We start from the raw sequence: 19,581 nt of genomic DNA on the forward strand, positions 1-19,581 counted from the left end.
CGAGTTCTCCATCTTCGCCTGCCGCAGCCCCTGCCGCTGACGACTGCATGTGTCCCCTTGCCCTGAATACGCTCAGCCTGCAGAGGGGACCAAAGTCAGAGGCATATTCCTGTTCTTCTGAGGGGTCACCTTTCCAATTCGTGGGATAGGTCCTCCCCCGGAATGGTCTCCGCCACTTGATTCTGCTAGCCAGCGGTTGGTTTTGCCTCCACCCTTTTCCAGCCCGTCGTAGTATGGTTTGCTTGTGGATGTTACTCACCCTCTGCGAGTTCGACGCGCACCTTCCTTACTATAGCCTGTTCCTGTTCCAGAGTCCAAAAGTGCTCGCCATTCCCCTAGTGGAACTCGGACCATCGTGCTTTCATCGCAGGAGCGCAGAGCGAGCAGCACTACCCAGCGCTCTCCACCCTCGCCTTTCAAGACAGACAGAAGAAACACCCTTTAGAACACTCGCTATCATAGGACATCTCCTTGTCACCATTCCAGAAGCGCGTCAGCGTGTGATCCAGCCCCATACTCGTCACCACGCGTCAGCGAGTGAGCAGTCTTGCTTGACAGCATATTCCAGTTCATTTCCAGGCGATACATGACTCAGCTGTTTGTCACTGACTACAACGATATCAACCCTCTTCTCGGGACCGATCGCCAGCACGTGACTATGTGCCATCCGATCGCTACGCGCCTCGTGACTCTTCCAGGTGTAGACTCCCTGAGTGTGATTATTAGTCCGGCGTGAACACCCTCCTGCTCAGGAGCATATTACCCACTCCCCCAGATCATCAGTAGCACTTGGCAATCCAGCCCTTGCACGCTCGTCATTATCAGTTCGTTGTAGTGGTTTGCGGACTGTGGCCAGATGTAGCACGCAGACTGCCTAGTGTCCGAATGCTGGCCACACGCCAACGTTCACTACACAAAACGATAAAACGGTGGTATACCCAGAAATTTGGGCAATAAAAAGTAAACAATCAAGGATGAACTGGGCACTGGGCACTACCCTTTGATTTTATACTGGACAAGGAGACCCAGCTAGAACTGTAGTTGCTTAATATTATTCTAGAGGAATGCTGTCTCACATTACTGGCATGCATAGAGTCCAGTATAAATAGCGGCACCTATATTTCAAGTTATTTGAACACTACAGACATTAGGAGCGGAAAAAATTTTATTACCAAAAAAAAAAACTTCAGGCTGTAATGGGGACTATCTTAGGTGAGTAAGTGTATTGAAAGAGAAATGTATTAAAAAATGAAGAACAAAAAGGATACAATGATATGAAAATGGAGGTCTACAAAACCAGAAGGAGAGACATAGATATCTCCATACAGAACCTCTGAGGAATCAATCCTGTAAATATTTAATGTACATATATATAAGTATAATTAAAGGCCAACATAACGGTGTATATATTTGGGCTAAAATCAAATGCAATTTGAATTGTTGCTTGAGTGAAGATCAAAGGCATTATAAGACAGGGTTGCATATCTGACCAGTCTCTACATTCTCACCTTTACTTCAGAAAGACAAAAAAAAATATGTAATATATCAAGAAAATGCTTATTATCCTCAGTGCTACACTCAAAAGGGACGTCTAAATATAAAAAACAGTATAGTAACTTACTAAAAGCCATGCTAAAAAAGTCTACTTGTTATAGTACATTAATGAACGCAACAGTGTGTACATTGCTGTTTCCTGGGCGGTCCAGTGATCTCACCAAGCAATACCACTACAATGAATTTCCAGACACAAAAGTTAATAACAGCCAACCTTGGCAGTTAGGATCCAGAAAAATCCTTTTCGGTCAAGATCAGCATAATCATGACAAAGTTCCAAGCTGGTGAAATAAGAAAACTTCAAGCTTAATGGAATCCCTTACCCTAAATCATTGCTTGCCCTCACCTAGCACTTTCAAATTCCTCTACTGGACTCCCTACTGTGTGTTGGGTATTGTTGCAGTTACAGTATCTTCTAGTTAGTGATTACTACTGATGCTTTTTCATCCTGAGCGCCCAGTAGTCTGTAGCGATGCAGTTGCTCACCAACTTGTGTCAACGCACACCCAGCAGCTAGAGAGTGAGCATTAAGTGCCTCGCATCAGGCCAGCAGCGAACACCCGACCAGTGGAACGAAGCTGACCAATTCCATTCATAGCAGCCCCGAAGAGCTCAGCATATGTTACAGAACTTTCTCCTATGCATTCTCCAACTCGCTCTTCCAAGCCATAGCAAGAGACCATGCCAGTACCATTATTGCCAGGTAAGTGACCTCTCTCTCCTTTTTGGGTTCTGAAACCTCAGACTCCTAGGAAGTGTTTCCCATCTCATAACCTGCCCAGTGAGAATCCTTCTTCAATTCTATCCTTTGAGAAGGACATTCCATGATTCAAAGCTTTGGTGAAAGCGGTGAGTTTGCCAGTTTCTGTTGCCGTTGCCTCAGGTAAGTAGTTATCTTCAGATTCAACGAATATGCCCAGGATCCTGCTGGAGAGGACGATCTCTTCAAAAACCTCTTCCATGTTGTCCAACCCTAGACGCAGGTCTGCAGTGCCAGGGGCACCAAAGGACCAGCCTCAGATGTGCATCTCCATGATTTGGTCCAAGATTCCGAGGAGGTAGTCCAGTGGAATTTTTCCCAACCGCGTATGACCCCAGTCATGACGACGACGAGAATGAGACGAAAGAACCTGACTCCTCCCCCGGGAGACAACCTTCACCCCTGTACAAGCCGGGACTCGCAATCTCATAGGGAGATCTCCATAACTTCGTCATACCGCCTCTCTCCTATCGTGGTGGTTCCTCCAGAGCAGCGCACTGCCTCTACATTGTCGGACCAACCCCTGTCAGCTCCTTCCCCAAAGGGCGTGCCTTAGTCCAACAGACGCAGTGAGGACTCAAGTCCCTCCCTGCTAGAGGAGTTTCTTCCACCCCAGAGGGAGAGTAACGATTCGAAGAAGACCCTCAAGAACAGCACAGCGAGGCAGCTCCTTCAGCGACAGTAATGATTTAGACTACACACACACACACACACACACACACACACACACACACACACACCCGGGGGGGCTCCTATGGGTTGATGATGACCTGGACTTGGGGAACGAGGACTACCTCCCTAGGGCGGCTAGTCCTAAGTATATCGAAGGGGAGGAGAAAGAGTCCAGATACACCTTTTGGTAGGTTTTGACATATACGAGGGCCATTAATGGCCTGGACGATCCATCTGATGCTCCTCAAGTGGGCAAAGACACCATTGTAGACCATTTTTACAGCATCCAGAGACCTCCTAAGACAAGTGTAACTTTGCCCTGGTCCAGGAGGTTGAAGGGGGCCAGGAAATAAGCCTTTACCCAGATAGCAGGTACAACAAGCTCTCTTCACACAGGCACTTCCTCAAAGCTCCTCCCGCCTCCTATCATCTAACAGAGGAGGTATTACGAGGTGTCTGATGAGACCCTCTCGGCATTACCACATATATCCTGCCATCGAACCACCGACAACAGGCTTTCGAGACTTCCTGTCACCTTTACAGATGCACATGCCCTTAACATGGAGAAGGCTGCAAAGTTTGCCATGCAGACAACTTTGTTCCTAGATCTATGGTTGGGGTCAGTTGGACACCTCATTAAAACAAAGGATTGGTCCAGGGAGAGCACGAGGAAGTCGATAGTGCCTTTCCTGTTATTAGGTACCTGAACCGTGGAGTTCCTCACCCATCAGGTAGTCAACCTGTGAGCAAACCTAATTCTTAGGCAAAGGAACTCGGTGATTAAGAAATTCTTTCGACAGGTTCTTAGGTCGGAGTTGAACAAACTGCTTGATTCAATGTTAGAGGGACCCTCTCTGCTCAGCAAAGAGGAAATCAAACAAGTGTTGGGTTGATGGAGGAAGTCCAACCAGGACTCAAATCCTCCAGAGGGCCATTACTTCTAGGTCCTACGGGGCAGCTCCATGGAAGCTGCAAACATCCAGGCCCCAGACCAGCAAGACCTCAGGCTCTTCCAAAAGCTCATCAAAGAAGCTCTTTCCTGCCAGAGACCAAAAGGGCAGAAAGTCGAATCGAGGAGGTAAAGAAGGTAGAGACAGCGGACGAGGCCGCTCTCTGGTAGAGATGGCAATCATCCCACTTGTTTAACAGTGGGGGATGCAGCACAGGGACAAATCCTGGACAATATCTGTGATTCGTTCTGGGTATCGCATTCCATTCATCCTATCTCCCCCACCAGTTTCATCGAACTACTCTTACATGAAGGGATCGGTGAAGGAGCTGGCCCTCTGGGCCAAAAAGAGACTATGTTAGAGAATGGCACTCTCCAGGAGATCCTCGACGGGTCTCTAGCCTTCTTCAGTTGACTCTTTCGTGTGGAAGAGGCGTCGAGAGACTTGACACCAGTCATCGACCTGTCAGCTCTGAGCAAGTTTGTCCTACAAACTCTGTTTCTGCATAGAGACAGCAAAAGACCTCAGGACTTCATGGGCACACTGGACCTCAAGGACGCATATTTCCAGATCCTTGTCCATTCGTCTTCGAGGGAGTATCTAAGGATCATCCACGACAACAGGTAATACCAGCCTCCTGTTGAGATACTACCGCTAGAGAGTTATTGGGTCCTTTTATTGGCCAGACAGTTCTATATTGGATCCTTCTCTCTGGTTACGGTTCACCTTCCCTTTGCCTACACATACTCCGAATAGTCTGGCTTATTCTTTAAAGATTCTCCTCTGTCCTCATACACCTGACAATATTGATATTACCGCATTTGACGCACGGTCATATAAGACTTGGCCTCATTTCAGCAGGTCAGATTCAGGAAAACAGTTTTTAGTACATTTAAGCATATATTGTTGAAAATAGTCTAGCTGTACAATGCACAAGCAGGAACATACTGTATATTTTTACGCATAACATGACCAATAGTGCATAGGCTAGCTTTTGTTGTATACTAAAAGACCAAAAATAAATTAAATAAAGACCATTTTTACATCATGTTTTTGCTAACCACACAACATAAAATCGAAACCATAGCTTTGTTTACAATTCATCACTAATCATAACGAACAAACGAACAGATGTACACATCGTGTGTGTTAGATTTTGAAACAACAGCTATTTTACCTAGTATTGGTTATGAAATAGTGTTATTAACTTTGTTTTACTTTATCCTTAGTAATTCAAAATTATTGAAATAAGAGCAATTCTATATCAAGTTTTTCCCTAATAAACGCTTCCTGGAACAGAAAACATTGTTTTGTTTACAAACCCGTTTACATATTCAATCGATAACTAACAATACTAGAAGCTTTTAGTAAAGATGTTATTACAAATATTTTACTTGCCATATCCCTGAAAAAATTTTCAGGTCGCATAACAGAAAAACCTTTTTGTTTGTGTTTAGTCAACACTAACAAGCACTGCTAATGACAGTATGATGTGACAGTGAAGGTGATGCTTGATTGGAGAAAGAGTGGGGATAATTCGAATCATGGTGGATTTTTAATGAAAAATGAATATGCTAATCTAAATTTGATCACTACGGTTATTAACGATACCATTGAAATTATTGAAGGCTAGGGAAAGAGAAAGTTAAAAGATTGCTGAGAACGCAATCATAACTCGACGTTTACATTTTGTCAGCTGATGTTTATAAACGAAAGTCACAGCTTTTCAGTTTAAATTTCTTTCATTTTAGCGAATTCATTTTTAAAGCACCGGTTATAATACAATAATACCAGCAATAAAAATAAGATAAGGATGCATGGAGTTTAGTGCAGGTAAAAGTACCTAGCGTAAACTGGGTTAGCTTAGCCTAAGCCTACGGTAGGTCTCAAACTTTACCTACGATGTATAAGTCGCTGGACAATTTTTCTAGCCAAAATTTTTGGGGAAAAAGGGCGTCCTATTGGCTGTCAAATACGGTACCAAACAATTCTTCTTCACCCAAGGGGTTAACTACTGTACTGTAATTGTTCAGTGGCTATTTTCCTCTTGGCATAGGTAGAAGAGACTTTTTACCTATGGTAAGCAGCTCTTCTAGGAGAAGGACACTCCAAAATCAAACCGTTGTTCTCAAGTCTTGGGTAGTGCCATAGCCTCTGTACTATGGTCTTCTACTGTCTTGGGTTAGAGTTCTCTTGCTTGAATGTACACTTGGGCACACTGTTTTATCTAATTTCTCTTCCTCTTATTTTGTTTTTTATAGTTTATATAGTCTATATAGGAATTATTTATTTCAATGTTGGACTGTTCTTAAAATACATTATTTTTCCTTGTTTCCTTTCCTCGCTGGGCAATTTTCCGTGTTGGGAAGTTAAATGACCTATGAGATGTAACCATCGCTGGTCTGGGAGAGCGTCTTGTTGGAGGAAGGGGTTCGCCACCTTCCTCAGCCTCTGGATTTTGTTCTCTACAGGATGGTATCTATAATCATACCCAGGTATACCAGTCTCTGTGATTAAAGCAGGGATGACTTCTCGAGATTTACCAAGATCCGCAGATCGCGACAAAATTCGACACTAGGGTGAAAACTCTTGTGAAAACCTGGGGTGATGTTGAAAGACCAAAGTACAGCAACTTTTATTATTAATATTATTATTATTACTTGCTAAGCTCCAACCCTAGATGGAAAAGCAGGATGCTATAAGCACCTGGGCTTATAGCACTAAAGCTTAGCTTTAGTGCCACATTAGCCTTCACCTCACCAGCGCTCACCTTGCCATTGGGCTTCGGTCCTTCACAGGGTAATGTTACTATCCATCCTAAAGCTGTTTGGCGTGGTAGTCACCTTGAAGGCACTCACTTTGCTAGGGAAGCTAAGTGGTGGGAAGAGCAGGAGTTGCCATCTTCTCACACCCTACCTTTCCGTGACTCTACACCTAAGTCCAGAAAACACACTCGAGGTGCCCCTTCGGACACAGTTCCATTTTTGAAGGATGCTCCATGGTTCCTGGACCATGTCCATCGGTCCTACCTCTGGATACTCTGATCATCCTACTGGAGGATCTACTTCCTCCAAGGGGAGTGGAGGCCCTTCAGACCCTAGGCGGAGTATTTCTGCCGTGCCAGTTTCTCTTCGTGTTGTCTCTCTAGGGTTCCTTCTCTTCAGAAGTCTTCAAGGTACCAGAAGTATCTGGCTACCAAGGCCTCTTTGATCAGCCAGGACCCTCTCTGGGAGGAGCTGGGGGTGATTCCCATTATTCTGCAGAGGAGGAAACTGGGATATAGGGCGGAAACTCCCCTGCTTGGGGACTTGGTTCACCCTCGAACCAGCAGAGGATCGAGATCTACAAACAACTACAATAGGGAGTCCTCAGGTTACGACGATCCCAACTTACGCTGTTTCGAGGTTACGAACGCGCCCCATAAAAATGTAAAGAATAATATTAAGCGTCGTTCAGTCTTACATCGTTAACAACGTAAGCGACGTAAACAATTGCGAATTACTGTAGTTTCTAGTACTCAGCGGATGAATACGCTTTGTTGTGGTTGTGGTCGAGGAAGACGGCGTCAGTCGCCTCACTCAGTTTCAGTGATACGCCATTTTGGTTGTGTACGCTGGTTCTCTCTCTCACGTGTTTGATCGTTTTTTTTAACTTTTTGCCCTTCGTTAGTGCTCCAAAGCGTAAGGCAGATTCTTCTGATGGTAGTGCATCAAAGAAAAGAAAGGCCATCACCATGGAAGTGAAATTAGATATTATTAAGCGATCTAAAAACGGTGAAACGCCAACGAACATTGGCCGGTCGCTTGGCCTTAGTCATTCGACTGTGGCTACCATTTTTAAGGATAAAGAGCGTATCGTTGAACATGTGAAAGGATCTGCTCATATGAAAGCAACAGTGATAACCAAGCAGTGTAGTAGTTTAATTATTGAAATGGAAAGATTATTGGCACTTTGGTTGGAAGAGCAAAATCATCTTTTACTTTACTTTTAATTCATGTGGAAAAGGAATTGGTTTCTCTTTTTCTAATACTTTTTTATGTCATTTGTTACATTTTATTATAGTACAATACTTTACAGTACAGTGCTGTACGCATAGAGTAATTTATTCATGATGTTCCGACACACTGAAATTCCGGTTACACCGCGTCTTAAGAACTGATCAACGTTGTAAGTCGAGGACCCCCTGTATAGGCTGTCGCTATAAAAGTAGTTCAACAGAAGCCTTCTGCTGTTGCAGCAGAGGCTCCTCTTCCTCCCACTGTCTATAAAAGTGCAGGGCCTAAGGAGGTAGGGAAAGGAAGGAGAGTTCTTCCCTCTTAGCAAACTTTAACATCCGTCCACAGAGGAGGAAGGACACAAAGACCATTCCCAAGAACTGGCACTCGAGGTCTGAATGACCAGTTAAAGGAGAGGGTCAGTTGGCTATGATGTCAGTTGCAGTAAGACTGAAACACAGCGACCTCCCTCCGAGGGCTCATTCCTCTACAAGAAGGACCCTTGTTGACAACGTTGACCCTCCCCGGGCAGCTATGGGGCCTAACTCAGAGGAACCATTCAATGACAGTTTGGAACACTCAGATGAGTTGCTGCCTGAGTCTGTCAGTCCCAAGATCTCCTCCTTGGAACAAAAAAAGACACAGATCATGTCTTTCTTTATGGCTTATCTTACATTCGTAAAGTAAATTCCTAAGGGAAGCCGTATTAAGTTCCAACGGAGGGCAAGGACACAGTTCTAAACCTCTTCTACAACACTCTGAGACCCTCCAAAACTAGGGTAACTTTGCCTTGGTCAAGGGGGTTCAAGGTGCTGAAGAAGAGGGCTCACGCCCAAGTTGCAGGAGCATCATAGCCCCCTCCGCCCGTGAACTCATTTCGTTTACTCCTCCACCATACTTACGTCAGAGGAAGTACAGTACAGTACAGTAATGCCTCACAACACGAAATTAATTCGTTCTGGAGTGGCTTTCGTTTCGTGAAAATTTTGTGTTATGAGTCACATTTTAAATGTAAATCGCCTAATTCGTTCTAAATCTTACAAAAACACTGTGGTTATACTGTAGCTTTATTATAAAATTTAATGCAATGAAATACTGTACTGCTAAATACATTTGAACTGTTCAATATACCTAAACTAATAGTTAATACCTGTAATTTAAGTAGGTATTAGAACATAATGCAATAATAAATGGAAAATAATATACTGTAATACAGTACAATATTGTATACAGTATATACAAAATATACAGTACCATAAGTACTGTACTGTACAATTATAGTTACCCCTATTATAGAGAGAGATACATTTTCTATTGTGTAAGAAACCCAGTTTCCTCACATTTCTAATGGGTGACTATTTTATTCTCGGCCTGTCTGATAAATCTCGTATATTATCATGAAACATTTTTCGCAATGTGAGTCATAAAAATCTTCGCATCTCGTTTCGCAGAATGAAAATTTCATAAGCAGATTCTTTCATGAAGAGAGGTATGACTGCACTACGAGATAGTGATGGATGATCCATCTCCACTACCTTTGGATCCGGCAATTCTGGCCTTGACACAGAATCATCCCTGGACAAGCTGATGACTGTGTCGGTGAACTTGTCTGTGATGGACGTTGTCAACATGGAACTGGAGTAAGTGTTCTTTGCAATCCGTTTCAAGGCTTGACTATTGGTTGGGGACTGTGGGCTACCTCATCCAGATCGAGGACTTCTCCATGTCTCACAAGAGGGAGGCTAGAAGTATGTCAGCCTTCCACTTGTCAGGAGCAAGAACACGTGTTCCTGACCCAGAACATTAACCAGTGGGTCAACTGGATTTTGAGAAGGTGCAATGTGGTTATCTCAAAATTCCAGAGGCAGGTGCTAAAGTGAAAGGCGATGAAGTTATGCAACACCTCAATAGACAGTCCCTCCCTCTCTAACGTGTAGGACATTGAGGCAGTAGAAAGATGGTAAAGGCCAGTCTGGAATCTAATCCATAGAGCCATGATTTCACGCCCTTACTCTGAGGTATCACCACCCCAGAGAGCATCTCCGGTAAAGCGGCAGGGGGCCAAGAAGTCTGCACAACCAACAAAGCAGGCAGCACAACCACAAGGTCCTAAGCAGCCCTTTCGATCTGAGGGGCACAAGGAAAGGCAGAGGGAGCAAGAGAGGGAAACGTGAACGTTCCCGCTAGGGAGGGTATTCCCCCCAACCAGTCCATCGTTTGGGGATGATTGCAGAGCAGTTGGCGAAGGTAGATATTCCACGGGGCCGAGCCTTGGTCGGTCTCTGTACTTCAAGAGGGGTACATCATCCGGTTCACGCTCTCTCACCCTCCTCTGACCCTCCATCCAACAATGACAGGTTTCTAGGAACAGGCCTTTCGGGCTGAACTGCAGACCATGCTATAGAAGGACGCTCTCTAGGAGGTCCTGGATAGGTCCATAGGTTTCTACGGTCAGTTATATCTTGCAGAAAAGACGTCTGAGGCTGGAGACTAGTCATCGATCTCTCAGCTCTAAATGAGTTTGTCCAACAGACTGTTCAAGATGTAGACCCTAATGGTCAGATCAGGGGACTTCATGATATTGTTAGACCTCAAAGATGCATACTTCTAGATTCACATTCATCTATCCGCAAGGAAATACCTGAGATTCACACGAAGTAGAAAGATATACCATTTCAAGGTGCTGTGCTTTGGCCTGTCCACAGCACCTCAGATGTTCACTCAAATCTTCACCCTAGTGTCCACCTGGGCCCACAAGAATGGCATTCACCTACTTCATTATCTAGACAATTGGCTAGTTCTACCAGACTCGAGTGAGACCCTTCTTTTCCATCGAGACAGGCGTCTTGCCTTTTACCAGGGTATGGGGATTGTGGTAAATTACGAGAAGTCGTCCCTACAACCCACAGAGGGAATGATATATCTAGGAAGAGAATCTCGACCAAACTAGGCAAAGTCTTACGAGTACAGAGCGGGAAGCGGGTATCGCACCCGTTTTTTTCGCAGGATACTTTGCTAGCAGTTCTGTGGCAAAGGCTTCTGGGGCACCTAACCTTCTTGGAGAAGTTGGTTCCCAACGGTCACCTTCGCATCCGCGCTTTACAATTGCAGCTGAAGAACTTTTGGTCTAGGCACCTGGACTCTCCAAACACCTTGGCACCATTAGGGGCAGGGCAAAAGAGAGACCCTAGTTGGCGAGTGTCATACACCAACCTGCTCAGAGGAGTAGACCTTCTCTTTCTTCCAGAATTGTTGCTCTTCACAGAGTCTTCAAAAGAAAAGTTGGGAGCTCACCTGTTGAACCTCAAGGCATCTGGACTCTGGTCCGATGCTGAGCAACAGTGCCACATAAAGCTCCTGAAAATGAGGGCAGCCTTTCTAGCCCTCAAGTAATTCCATCAGCTCCTTTCAGGGCACTCCATAGTGCTGATGAGTGACAACATTGCAGTAGTGTCGCGTATAAACAAGCAAGAAGGTACTTTTTCACAGCACCTTTGCCGGCCATCTGTGGTTAAAAGTACAGTATAGTGCTTGTGAGAGAGGTTTGTAGCTTCTGGAGACTTTGATAAAGTCTTGAGTCATAGAAGAATGTTCCACTTTACCTAGTAGATGATGATGATGATCGATGGCCAGCAAGAATGGGTGGTGGCTGCAGCAGCGACCCCCATCGGAAACTAGTGGAAGTGCAGCTGCTTAAGAATTCTCTTCTAGGTTAGCTATGTTCTGGGTCTAATGTCAGCTGAAAGATCTCCATAAACCAGTCTTCCTGTGACCACAGTGGAGCAATGAGCTTCTTCCTGTTATGTTTAGAGGTTTTGGCCTTCACCTAACAGTCCAAACTGAGGAAAGGCATAAACACCATGGTTGTCTCTGGCTGCTGAATCAGGGTACATTGATCAATACAGTACACTTGAAGATTAGGATTCAGGTTCATTGCAAACAGGCTCACTCAACGGCCTGCTCCACATCCGCCATTTGGATCCAACAACTATTTCGATGACAGAACATGCTCCTCCATATTTAGGTGTCTTGCAGTGATATGGCACTTGTTTTAGAGTAAATTTTAAGACAGTTTTAGAGGTTGGTACATAGTTTGTTCCTCTTTGGTTCCCTAGATATGTCATTGTGATAGAGGTCTCAGCATTAATTCTGGTAACTTTGCATTCTGTAGATACCATGAGTGATTACATAGCTAGGAAATATGCTTTCAGTTGCAAAAACTGATATGCTCCTTCCTGTCGGTTTGACCAGGTTCCTGTCACTTGGTAACAGAGAAGGTTAGTTCCCCAACTACGCATCAATACATCTGTAAACATGAGAACTTCCGGAGTCCAGAACCAGAGAGACGCCTACTTTAAGGTGACTTGGGTCTTGCCACCATTCAAGATCCAACAATACTCAGAGGCTATGATAGGGTAAGCATTTGTAAGAGCAACAGCCGACAAACACTTTGAGAGCCGCATTAATAGACCTCATTTTAAGGGGGCTGGCCGGCTAATGCCGATTTTTAATGACAGGACTTTGACATTCATATCACTTTATAAGGTGACTTAGGACATCTCCAAACGGCATAGGATTTTTGCCTCTGACCTTCGGTTTTGCGACGTTAGGGCGATTTATCCGGAAAATTAGTGTTTTTCAAATTTTATCTCCTCCCTTGATAATTAATACTAAGATCTTGGATTACTACCCAATATAGACCTGATATCGACCTTCAATAATATGAAGTTTTTTTTCCTAAAAGTAATTTTTTTGCCAGATATGAATTTTTTCTTTATGGTAAAGAAATAAACCGTAAAATCTGGGGGAGAAATTAAGAAAAAAAATATGAAACAAAGGACTTCATTTCATTATTCTATAATGTATAATATATACCAAATTTCAATGCTACATCTTGAAAACTAAGGGAGACTATTGAATTTGAAGGTCAATAAGTATAGTTTTGAGATACGGGCATTCAATGTTTTTCTTTGTATTTTTACAAAGACAATAATAATAAATCATGATTGTTATAAATTTTGTTCTATATTGGTTATTAATGAAAGAAAACAAAGTTATTGATCATAATTAAATCGTAAATGAAGATCCTTTTGCTCAATATCTTGCCTCTTCTTTTTCTCCTGTGAGGCAAGGCGGCCGCTCCTCTATCTACAACTCACTCTCTCTCTCTCTCTCTCTCTCTCTCTCTCTCTCTCTCTCTCTCTCTTTGCACCACCGATATTGCCCTCTTCTGAGCTTTTAATAGAGCAAATTTTCTTCTTCCTTATGTTAGCAAGATGTTGAAATTGTCTTTTCCTCTTTAAAATGATAAAATTCTTGCCGAAAATGAGAAAAACAAATGTGAAAATGAGGGAATGTATTTTTACAAAGACTTATTAATAAATCCTGATTATTATAAATTTTATGTTCGTTTTTGGATATTGATAAACGAAAACTAAGTTATTTATCATAATTTACTCATAGGCCAATATCCTTGCTCAATATCTTGCATCTTTTACTCATTTCAGGCAAGGCCAAGTTGCTTTCCCATCCACACAACTCTCTCTCTCTCTCTTTCTCTCTCTCTCTCTCTCTCTCTCTCTCTCTCTCTCTCTCTCTCTCTCTCTCTCTCTCTGCAACCGATATTACCCTCTTCTGAACTCTTAATAGAGCAAATTTTCTTCTTCCTTATGTTAGCAAGATATTGAAATTGTCTTTTCCTCTTTGAAATGATATTTAATTTTTGCCGAAAACGAAAAAAAACAAACGTAAAAATTAGTGAATGTCAGAGGTCAAACTCAGGTATGTATACTTTATGTGGTTTGTGGTAGGACTGAAGGGCAGAGGGTGTAATACATCGTCATGGGACTCGTGAAAGCTATACAGATGCCATTGTTCACAATTTCTTTTACATTAAAATGTAATAATTATCAAAATTTCTTAGAAGAGAAAAACACTGCATTTTCTTGTAGGAAACAATGTTTATGTTTTATTGAGTTCCTTTTACTAATTACCCTGTAACTATGAAAGTAAGAGGGATTTTAACAAAATATTTTGTATGTGCATTCTCCATTGCCATATGAAGCTCAGTGAATTTTTTTCAGGCTTTTGTGTTTTTCTTCCTATACCCCCACATATTGGCATTCCGGCCGGCCCCCTTAAAGCAGATATAAGTGCCATGCTTCCCCAAGCAAGAGAGGTGTTCTATTAGAGAATGTGTGTATAGTCCACAGACTCATGAACAACGAAGATAATGATTGACACCTTCCATTGCATTGAAGGTGTGCTTCCATAAACAATGGATTATAGTTATTCTGCTTTTTCTTAATGAGACACAAGAATATATGTGTCTGGTGACATTTGGTGCGTGAGTGAGGGCTTAATAGTCTTTATGGGTTTGTGTTGAAACAATTTAATAGCTAAAAGTATTTTGGTTAGTATGATTAAAGAGTAAGAGTCTGTAAAGTACTATATTGCAGATTTTTTTTTGAGAGTTCTGTATTGTGTTAGGTTCATAGTCATCTCAGATACCTCTTTGATATTACAATCAACAAAATTACCTGTAAGAGGTAGCATTATGGCTGATTTGGTCACAAAATAAACCTTGAAGCATACTTTAGTAATACATTGTCTTTTTCTCTTGCAGATATAATAATGCTTAAGCAAGTTATAAAGAAGGATGTTGAAAGTTATCCCATTGCTGATGCAAATTCAGTGGTCTATTATGGGATAGATATATCCGATGTTGTTACTTATGATTTAAGCTCAGAAACTTCAAAAAATATTTCCTTAGTTCCTGATAGTACAGAAAGCCTTAGCAAAGATATTAATTCAGGAGCAATAGGTGATCTTTGTTCTAAGTATGGAAATATTTACATTTGCTTAAACCATTCTGGTAATGTGTTGATATTTGATCCAAGAAAAAATCACTTGCTGCAGAAAGGCATTTATTGTGAACCTTTAGGTGGAAGGTGGACACTGGATGTTAGTGACAGTGGCCATTATGTTGCAACTTTTGGCTCCAATGGTTGTTTGAGATTATATGATAGTAGGAACTTTAATAAATTCCTGTGGAATAAGGATTTTAAAGTTCAAGAAGAGTTTAAAAGTAAATCAGATGAATGTATTTGTGTAAAACTATCTCCTCATAACAATCTGGTTTCAGTGTCGGGGATTGATAGAAATATACACATATCGGGCATTAACGAAATTCCAAAAGATGATAATTTATTTATCCATGATGGTCATAGAGATAGAGAAATACAAAGCATTTCTACACATCTTTGGCACCCAGAACAGGAAAACCTATTGTTTTCAGCTGATGATACTGGCCAGCTTCAAGCATGGAGATTTAAAGGAAGCTAGTAAATATATACAGTATATGTACGATATGAAAGAAAAGAAAGTAGCGATATGTGAAAGTGCTTTTAACTTCTTAAGGTATGTTATTGTGCTAAGAATTTAGCTGTTTTCATATTTGTATGGCTGTTCAGTCATCAAATAAGAACTTGTTCACCAAGGAAAAACTAGTTATTACAATAATTGAAAATCGTTTAAATTTCATACGCTGGAAAATTATATTTTTTAAAGGCCCCATTGTTGATATTTTACAGTACAGTACATTCCAATCAACCTACTTGAATTATTTTTTATAGTAGTAATTTAATGTCATTTTTTAAATACATTGTATCTTATAATTGAACTAAATACTGTGCTTTGTGTACCAAAACATTAATAATGTTATTATCGTAAAGTAGTTTTCACATAAATCTCGGAATCACATTTCTATGATGGATGATGAAAATTAGTATAATGTATAGCCATTGAATTCTCTGTACTGATATGTTAATTTAGTTTGGGTAACTAATTATGAATTGATGTATGGGATCTGATTATAAGTTGCATCATAGCATTCTGTTTTCTTTTATAGTGTTCAAATATCTTGGCAGATATTATTTTGTACACTATACCCTTGACCAACTTTCCTATTTCATCAAAATACAGCATATAATTGTTTTGTCATCAGTATGAAAAGTTACACTTGGTTTTCATAAAATATTTGAAGATGTGTCATGAGAGATGTGAGAAAATTGTCAACTTTTGTTATATTAAGCTGACCCTGTAGAAGCACTTTTGACTGTTTGTTTTGTGTTTGCTTGTTCAACTTTAGTTCTGAACAGTTTCTCAAAACCTTGTTTAGAATTTTGTCCTCATTTCACCATTAAACAGAAATTATTTTTTTTTACAAAGAGGTGAGGTTTAATCCTTAACTTTTGAGGCTAGGCTGAACTCTTACAGCTTCATACATTACAGGGAAGCCTCATTACCAGCAAATTAACCCTACTTGACATTTGCAGTACTGCGTCATTCACCTAATAATGCAAACATACTCTTCAAAGTAGGGATTTTTTTATGTTAATTCTTATGCCCATCTCCTTATAGGTTCCTCTCTTTGAGTTTTGACCCCTCAAAATTAATTTGTACACCAAATCTTTTTTAATAACCTTAATTCTTTTTTCCATTCTTTTAGTATGAACAACACACTTGAGATATATCTGACATATTTTGTTTATGATTTTGATTCCAGATTGAGTTCATGGTTATGAAGAAATTTTAGGAATACAGTACTGCTTAAATAAATGGATCAGTATATCGAAATATATTCCTTTCTGATTTATGGGCCACACTTGATAAATCTACATATTTTGAGCCAATTATGGCATTGGTTTGTATATAATTAATTTTTCTCCAATATTTAACGTATTGATGTAGCAGTTTGTTGTTGATTTTTGGTAATTGTACATTTGAATAATGCAAAACCTGCAGAAAGATGTTTTAAGAAATCTGGAGTTATTTTTTATTTGATTTTACAGATTTCACTAAATTTGATCTAGCTTAACTTAGAGATTTGTATACCCATATAATGTATTCTGATCTGAATCTGCTTATCATAGTTTTACAAGTGTATGATTAAGATTCTTTTATAGATGTATTTTTCTAAACTTTTTTGGTAAATATAACAAAGTTCAAATAATTTTTTTACTTAGGTTAGCAGCAATCCCATTCTGTTAATTGTATAAAGTATCAGTGCACCTCATGTGGTCTACTGTAGTCATTACTTGAAGGTTCTTTAAAGCGTTGCCTCAGCCCCTAGTGGCACTTGCTTTGTATTCTTCTGCTTTACTTCCGTTCCAACTTCCTCTTCCATTTTGCTGCCCAACCCCTTTTGACTTCAATATGGTATCATAGGCTTTGGTATGAGGCTATATAGCCCAAATTTGTAATTCCAAAAGCTTACTTGCATTGTAGATGATCTAAAGTCAAGACAATGTTCAATATCTACCATCTAATTTTGGAATATTTTTTAACCATTTTTAACTTGACAGGTGGTGTGTAGCTTGTAGTTGAGCCTGAACCTATGACACAGAGGTAATCTTTAAAGTCTATTTTTGGTAGACTTAGCAACCCTCTGGGCCCCAAATTTACTGGTTTTGAGTATAAGGTAGTTCAGTAATAACAACATAACATAAAAGTCTAGGAAATAATTGTTAAAGGAAATTTTGTTCTTTTTATCTAGTTGGTAAAATGTAAAAAAGCTGAAATTTATTAAAGTATATTGTATCAGAATATATTGATGAAAAAAATTCTTCAAGCCATCCTTAGAAGAGTAAGAAATTTGAATGTTTGAATTATGCAATAATGATACAGTACTAAATTTCTATCTCACATTGGTATGGAATACAGGAATTCAAATGAAAGGTGGGAGATACCAACTGAGCCAACTTAACATATGAAAGAAGTTGGGGTTGTGTTGTCAATGTATATCAAGCAGCGAACTGTAGGCATTTTGTAGTTTCTTTTTAGAATCTCTAATTGCATTATTAGCTTCCATTCCCTCTTCTTTTCTTCCATCCTATCATCCAACTTCTTAACTTTTACTTCACTCGGCAACTGAAGACCTTTTTCCTTAGTTTGCATGGGCACTGAATGGCCTTCCATATCGTAGTGCGCGGTCTCACGGCCAATCCAAAAGTTGGAACTTAACTACTGTCAATGAGTGTGTTGCTGATTTTGAACAAATTTGTCACTACCAGATTTGCATGGTATGGAAGACAGTTTATAGATGTAAGAGCACTCATTTAAAGGTAGTGGGTTTGAATTCAAGAAACCTATAGATTTTCATCTTCAGCTGGTCTTGTAGAAACACTTTTTTTTTTACTCTGATGTAATTCCTTGACATGTGCTTATTCACCTTTAGTTCTTAATACTTTCTCAAAGTAACTTAGCCTGATCTAGAATATTTTCCTTAGTCCACTGTTAACAAACAATTCATTTTGTGAAGATTAGGTCCTTTAGAGATAAATTAAATTTATGAATTTGTGTTTTAACAACTTGATGACTTTTAACAAGAGTTGTCATACTGCGTAGGTATGCCATAGGGCATATTCATGTTTATTTTCAGATATTTTACCATTACTCCAAACTTCAAAGTTGAATAAATACAGTAATACACTTCTTTATGTCTGTTCAGCATATATCTGTTCTGACTTCAATTCGCTCATCCGTAAGTATTAAATACAGAAATTAAATCCACTTTACTCCATTTTACCCAACCTGACGTCGATTTTTACGTTGTACAATAACGATAAAATTCTGTACTGTTTAGAACTGTACTTCACATGGAAGCTTATTAATGTAAGTATCTGGTTTTTATAAAATGATAGCTAGCAAGTTCTAAGTACTAATCTTTTTCGTGTTCAATAGACGTACTGCAGTATATAGGAACATGTAAGTCACCTTACAGAGGCGAAAATCCTACTAGCGCAGAGTATTGACTTGCATCCGGTCTCTTAGAACCAACTAACAATGTAGTTTAGGGTGTGGTATTGCTGTTATGATGGATATTGTAATAACTTCTTTCAAAATACTGAACTTGAGAAATTCAGATTTTTATGTAAGGCATACTACACTTAAGACTTTTGATTGTCATTGTGTCAGTGCCAGAATGAAAATCATGTTATGTTTTTGTCACGGCAATTGATGTTACATCTCCAAGAATTTTTTATACTGTATTAAGAAGAAAATACAAAAAAGATAGATATCATACTGAGGCAAAATTCATAATGGTATTAGCATTCCTGTATTGTAGGGTTCCCAACCTTTCCTATGTCGTGCATTCGTAGAAAACTTTTAATACCGGTATGCTCTCACATTCCCTACAAAAGTAATATCTCATGAAGATGAAGTGTGCAATTCGTAATAATTTGAGCAACAAATTTATTCAAGCTATTCTTTGAATATTATGGAAATGAAGAAAAATAGAACTCTGTTGTAACAAATTCAAATACGAACAAACGGTACACAAATTTGAATACTAACAATATCTTATTATGTTACACTGGGTATTTTAACAAAAGAGTTGCTCTTCCTTCAGCTGCTGTTAAAGTGTTTAGACTTGAAAGTACATTATTAGCAAAATTAAAGAATTAATAAATTTGAATACTTAACCACTAAAGATTTTAATATATTTATTTATTATTTTTGCTAAATTGTTTAATCCAGGATTTAACACCCCCTTGGTTGGGAATCTGCTATATAGGATGGGAAGACTTAGAAGTATTGATTAATGAGCCCTTTTATTTGGGAGGCCAGATACTAGATTTTGTGAAAA

General features: G+C 40.1%; 1 protein-coding gene across 2 annotated transcripts in view; it reads left to right on the top strand.

The window, feature by feature from the left end:
- LOC137646948 (WD repeat-containing protein 73-like) overlaps positions 1-17,078 on the top strand; it is a 48,621-nt gene extending 31,543 nt beyond the window's left edge. For both annotated transcript variants that reach the window (XM_068380016.1, XM_068380017.1), the window contains one exon: positions 14,557-17,078. In XM_068380016.1, the coding sequence (XP_068236117.1) occupies positions 14,557-15,275 (719 nt within the window). In that variant the 3' untranslated portion in view covers positions 15,276-17,078. The remainder of the gene's footprint in view (positions 1-14,556) is intronic.
- Positions 17,079-19,581: the final 2,503 nt, after the last annotated feature.

Source organism: Palaemon carinicauda, chromosome 9, assembly GCF_036898095.1.
Source record: "Palaemon carinicauda isolate YSFRI2023 chromosome 9, ASM3689809v2, whole genome shotgun sequence".
Lineage (NCBI taxonomy): Eukaryota > Metazoa > Arthropoda > Malacostraca > Decapoda > Palaemonidae > Palaemon > Palaemon carinicauda.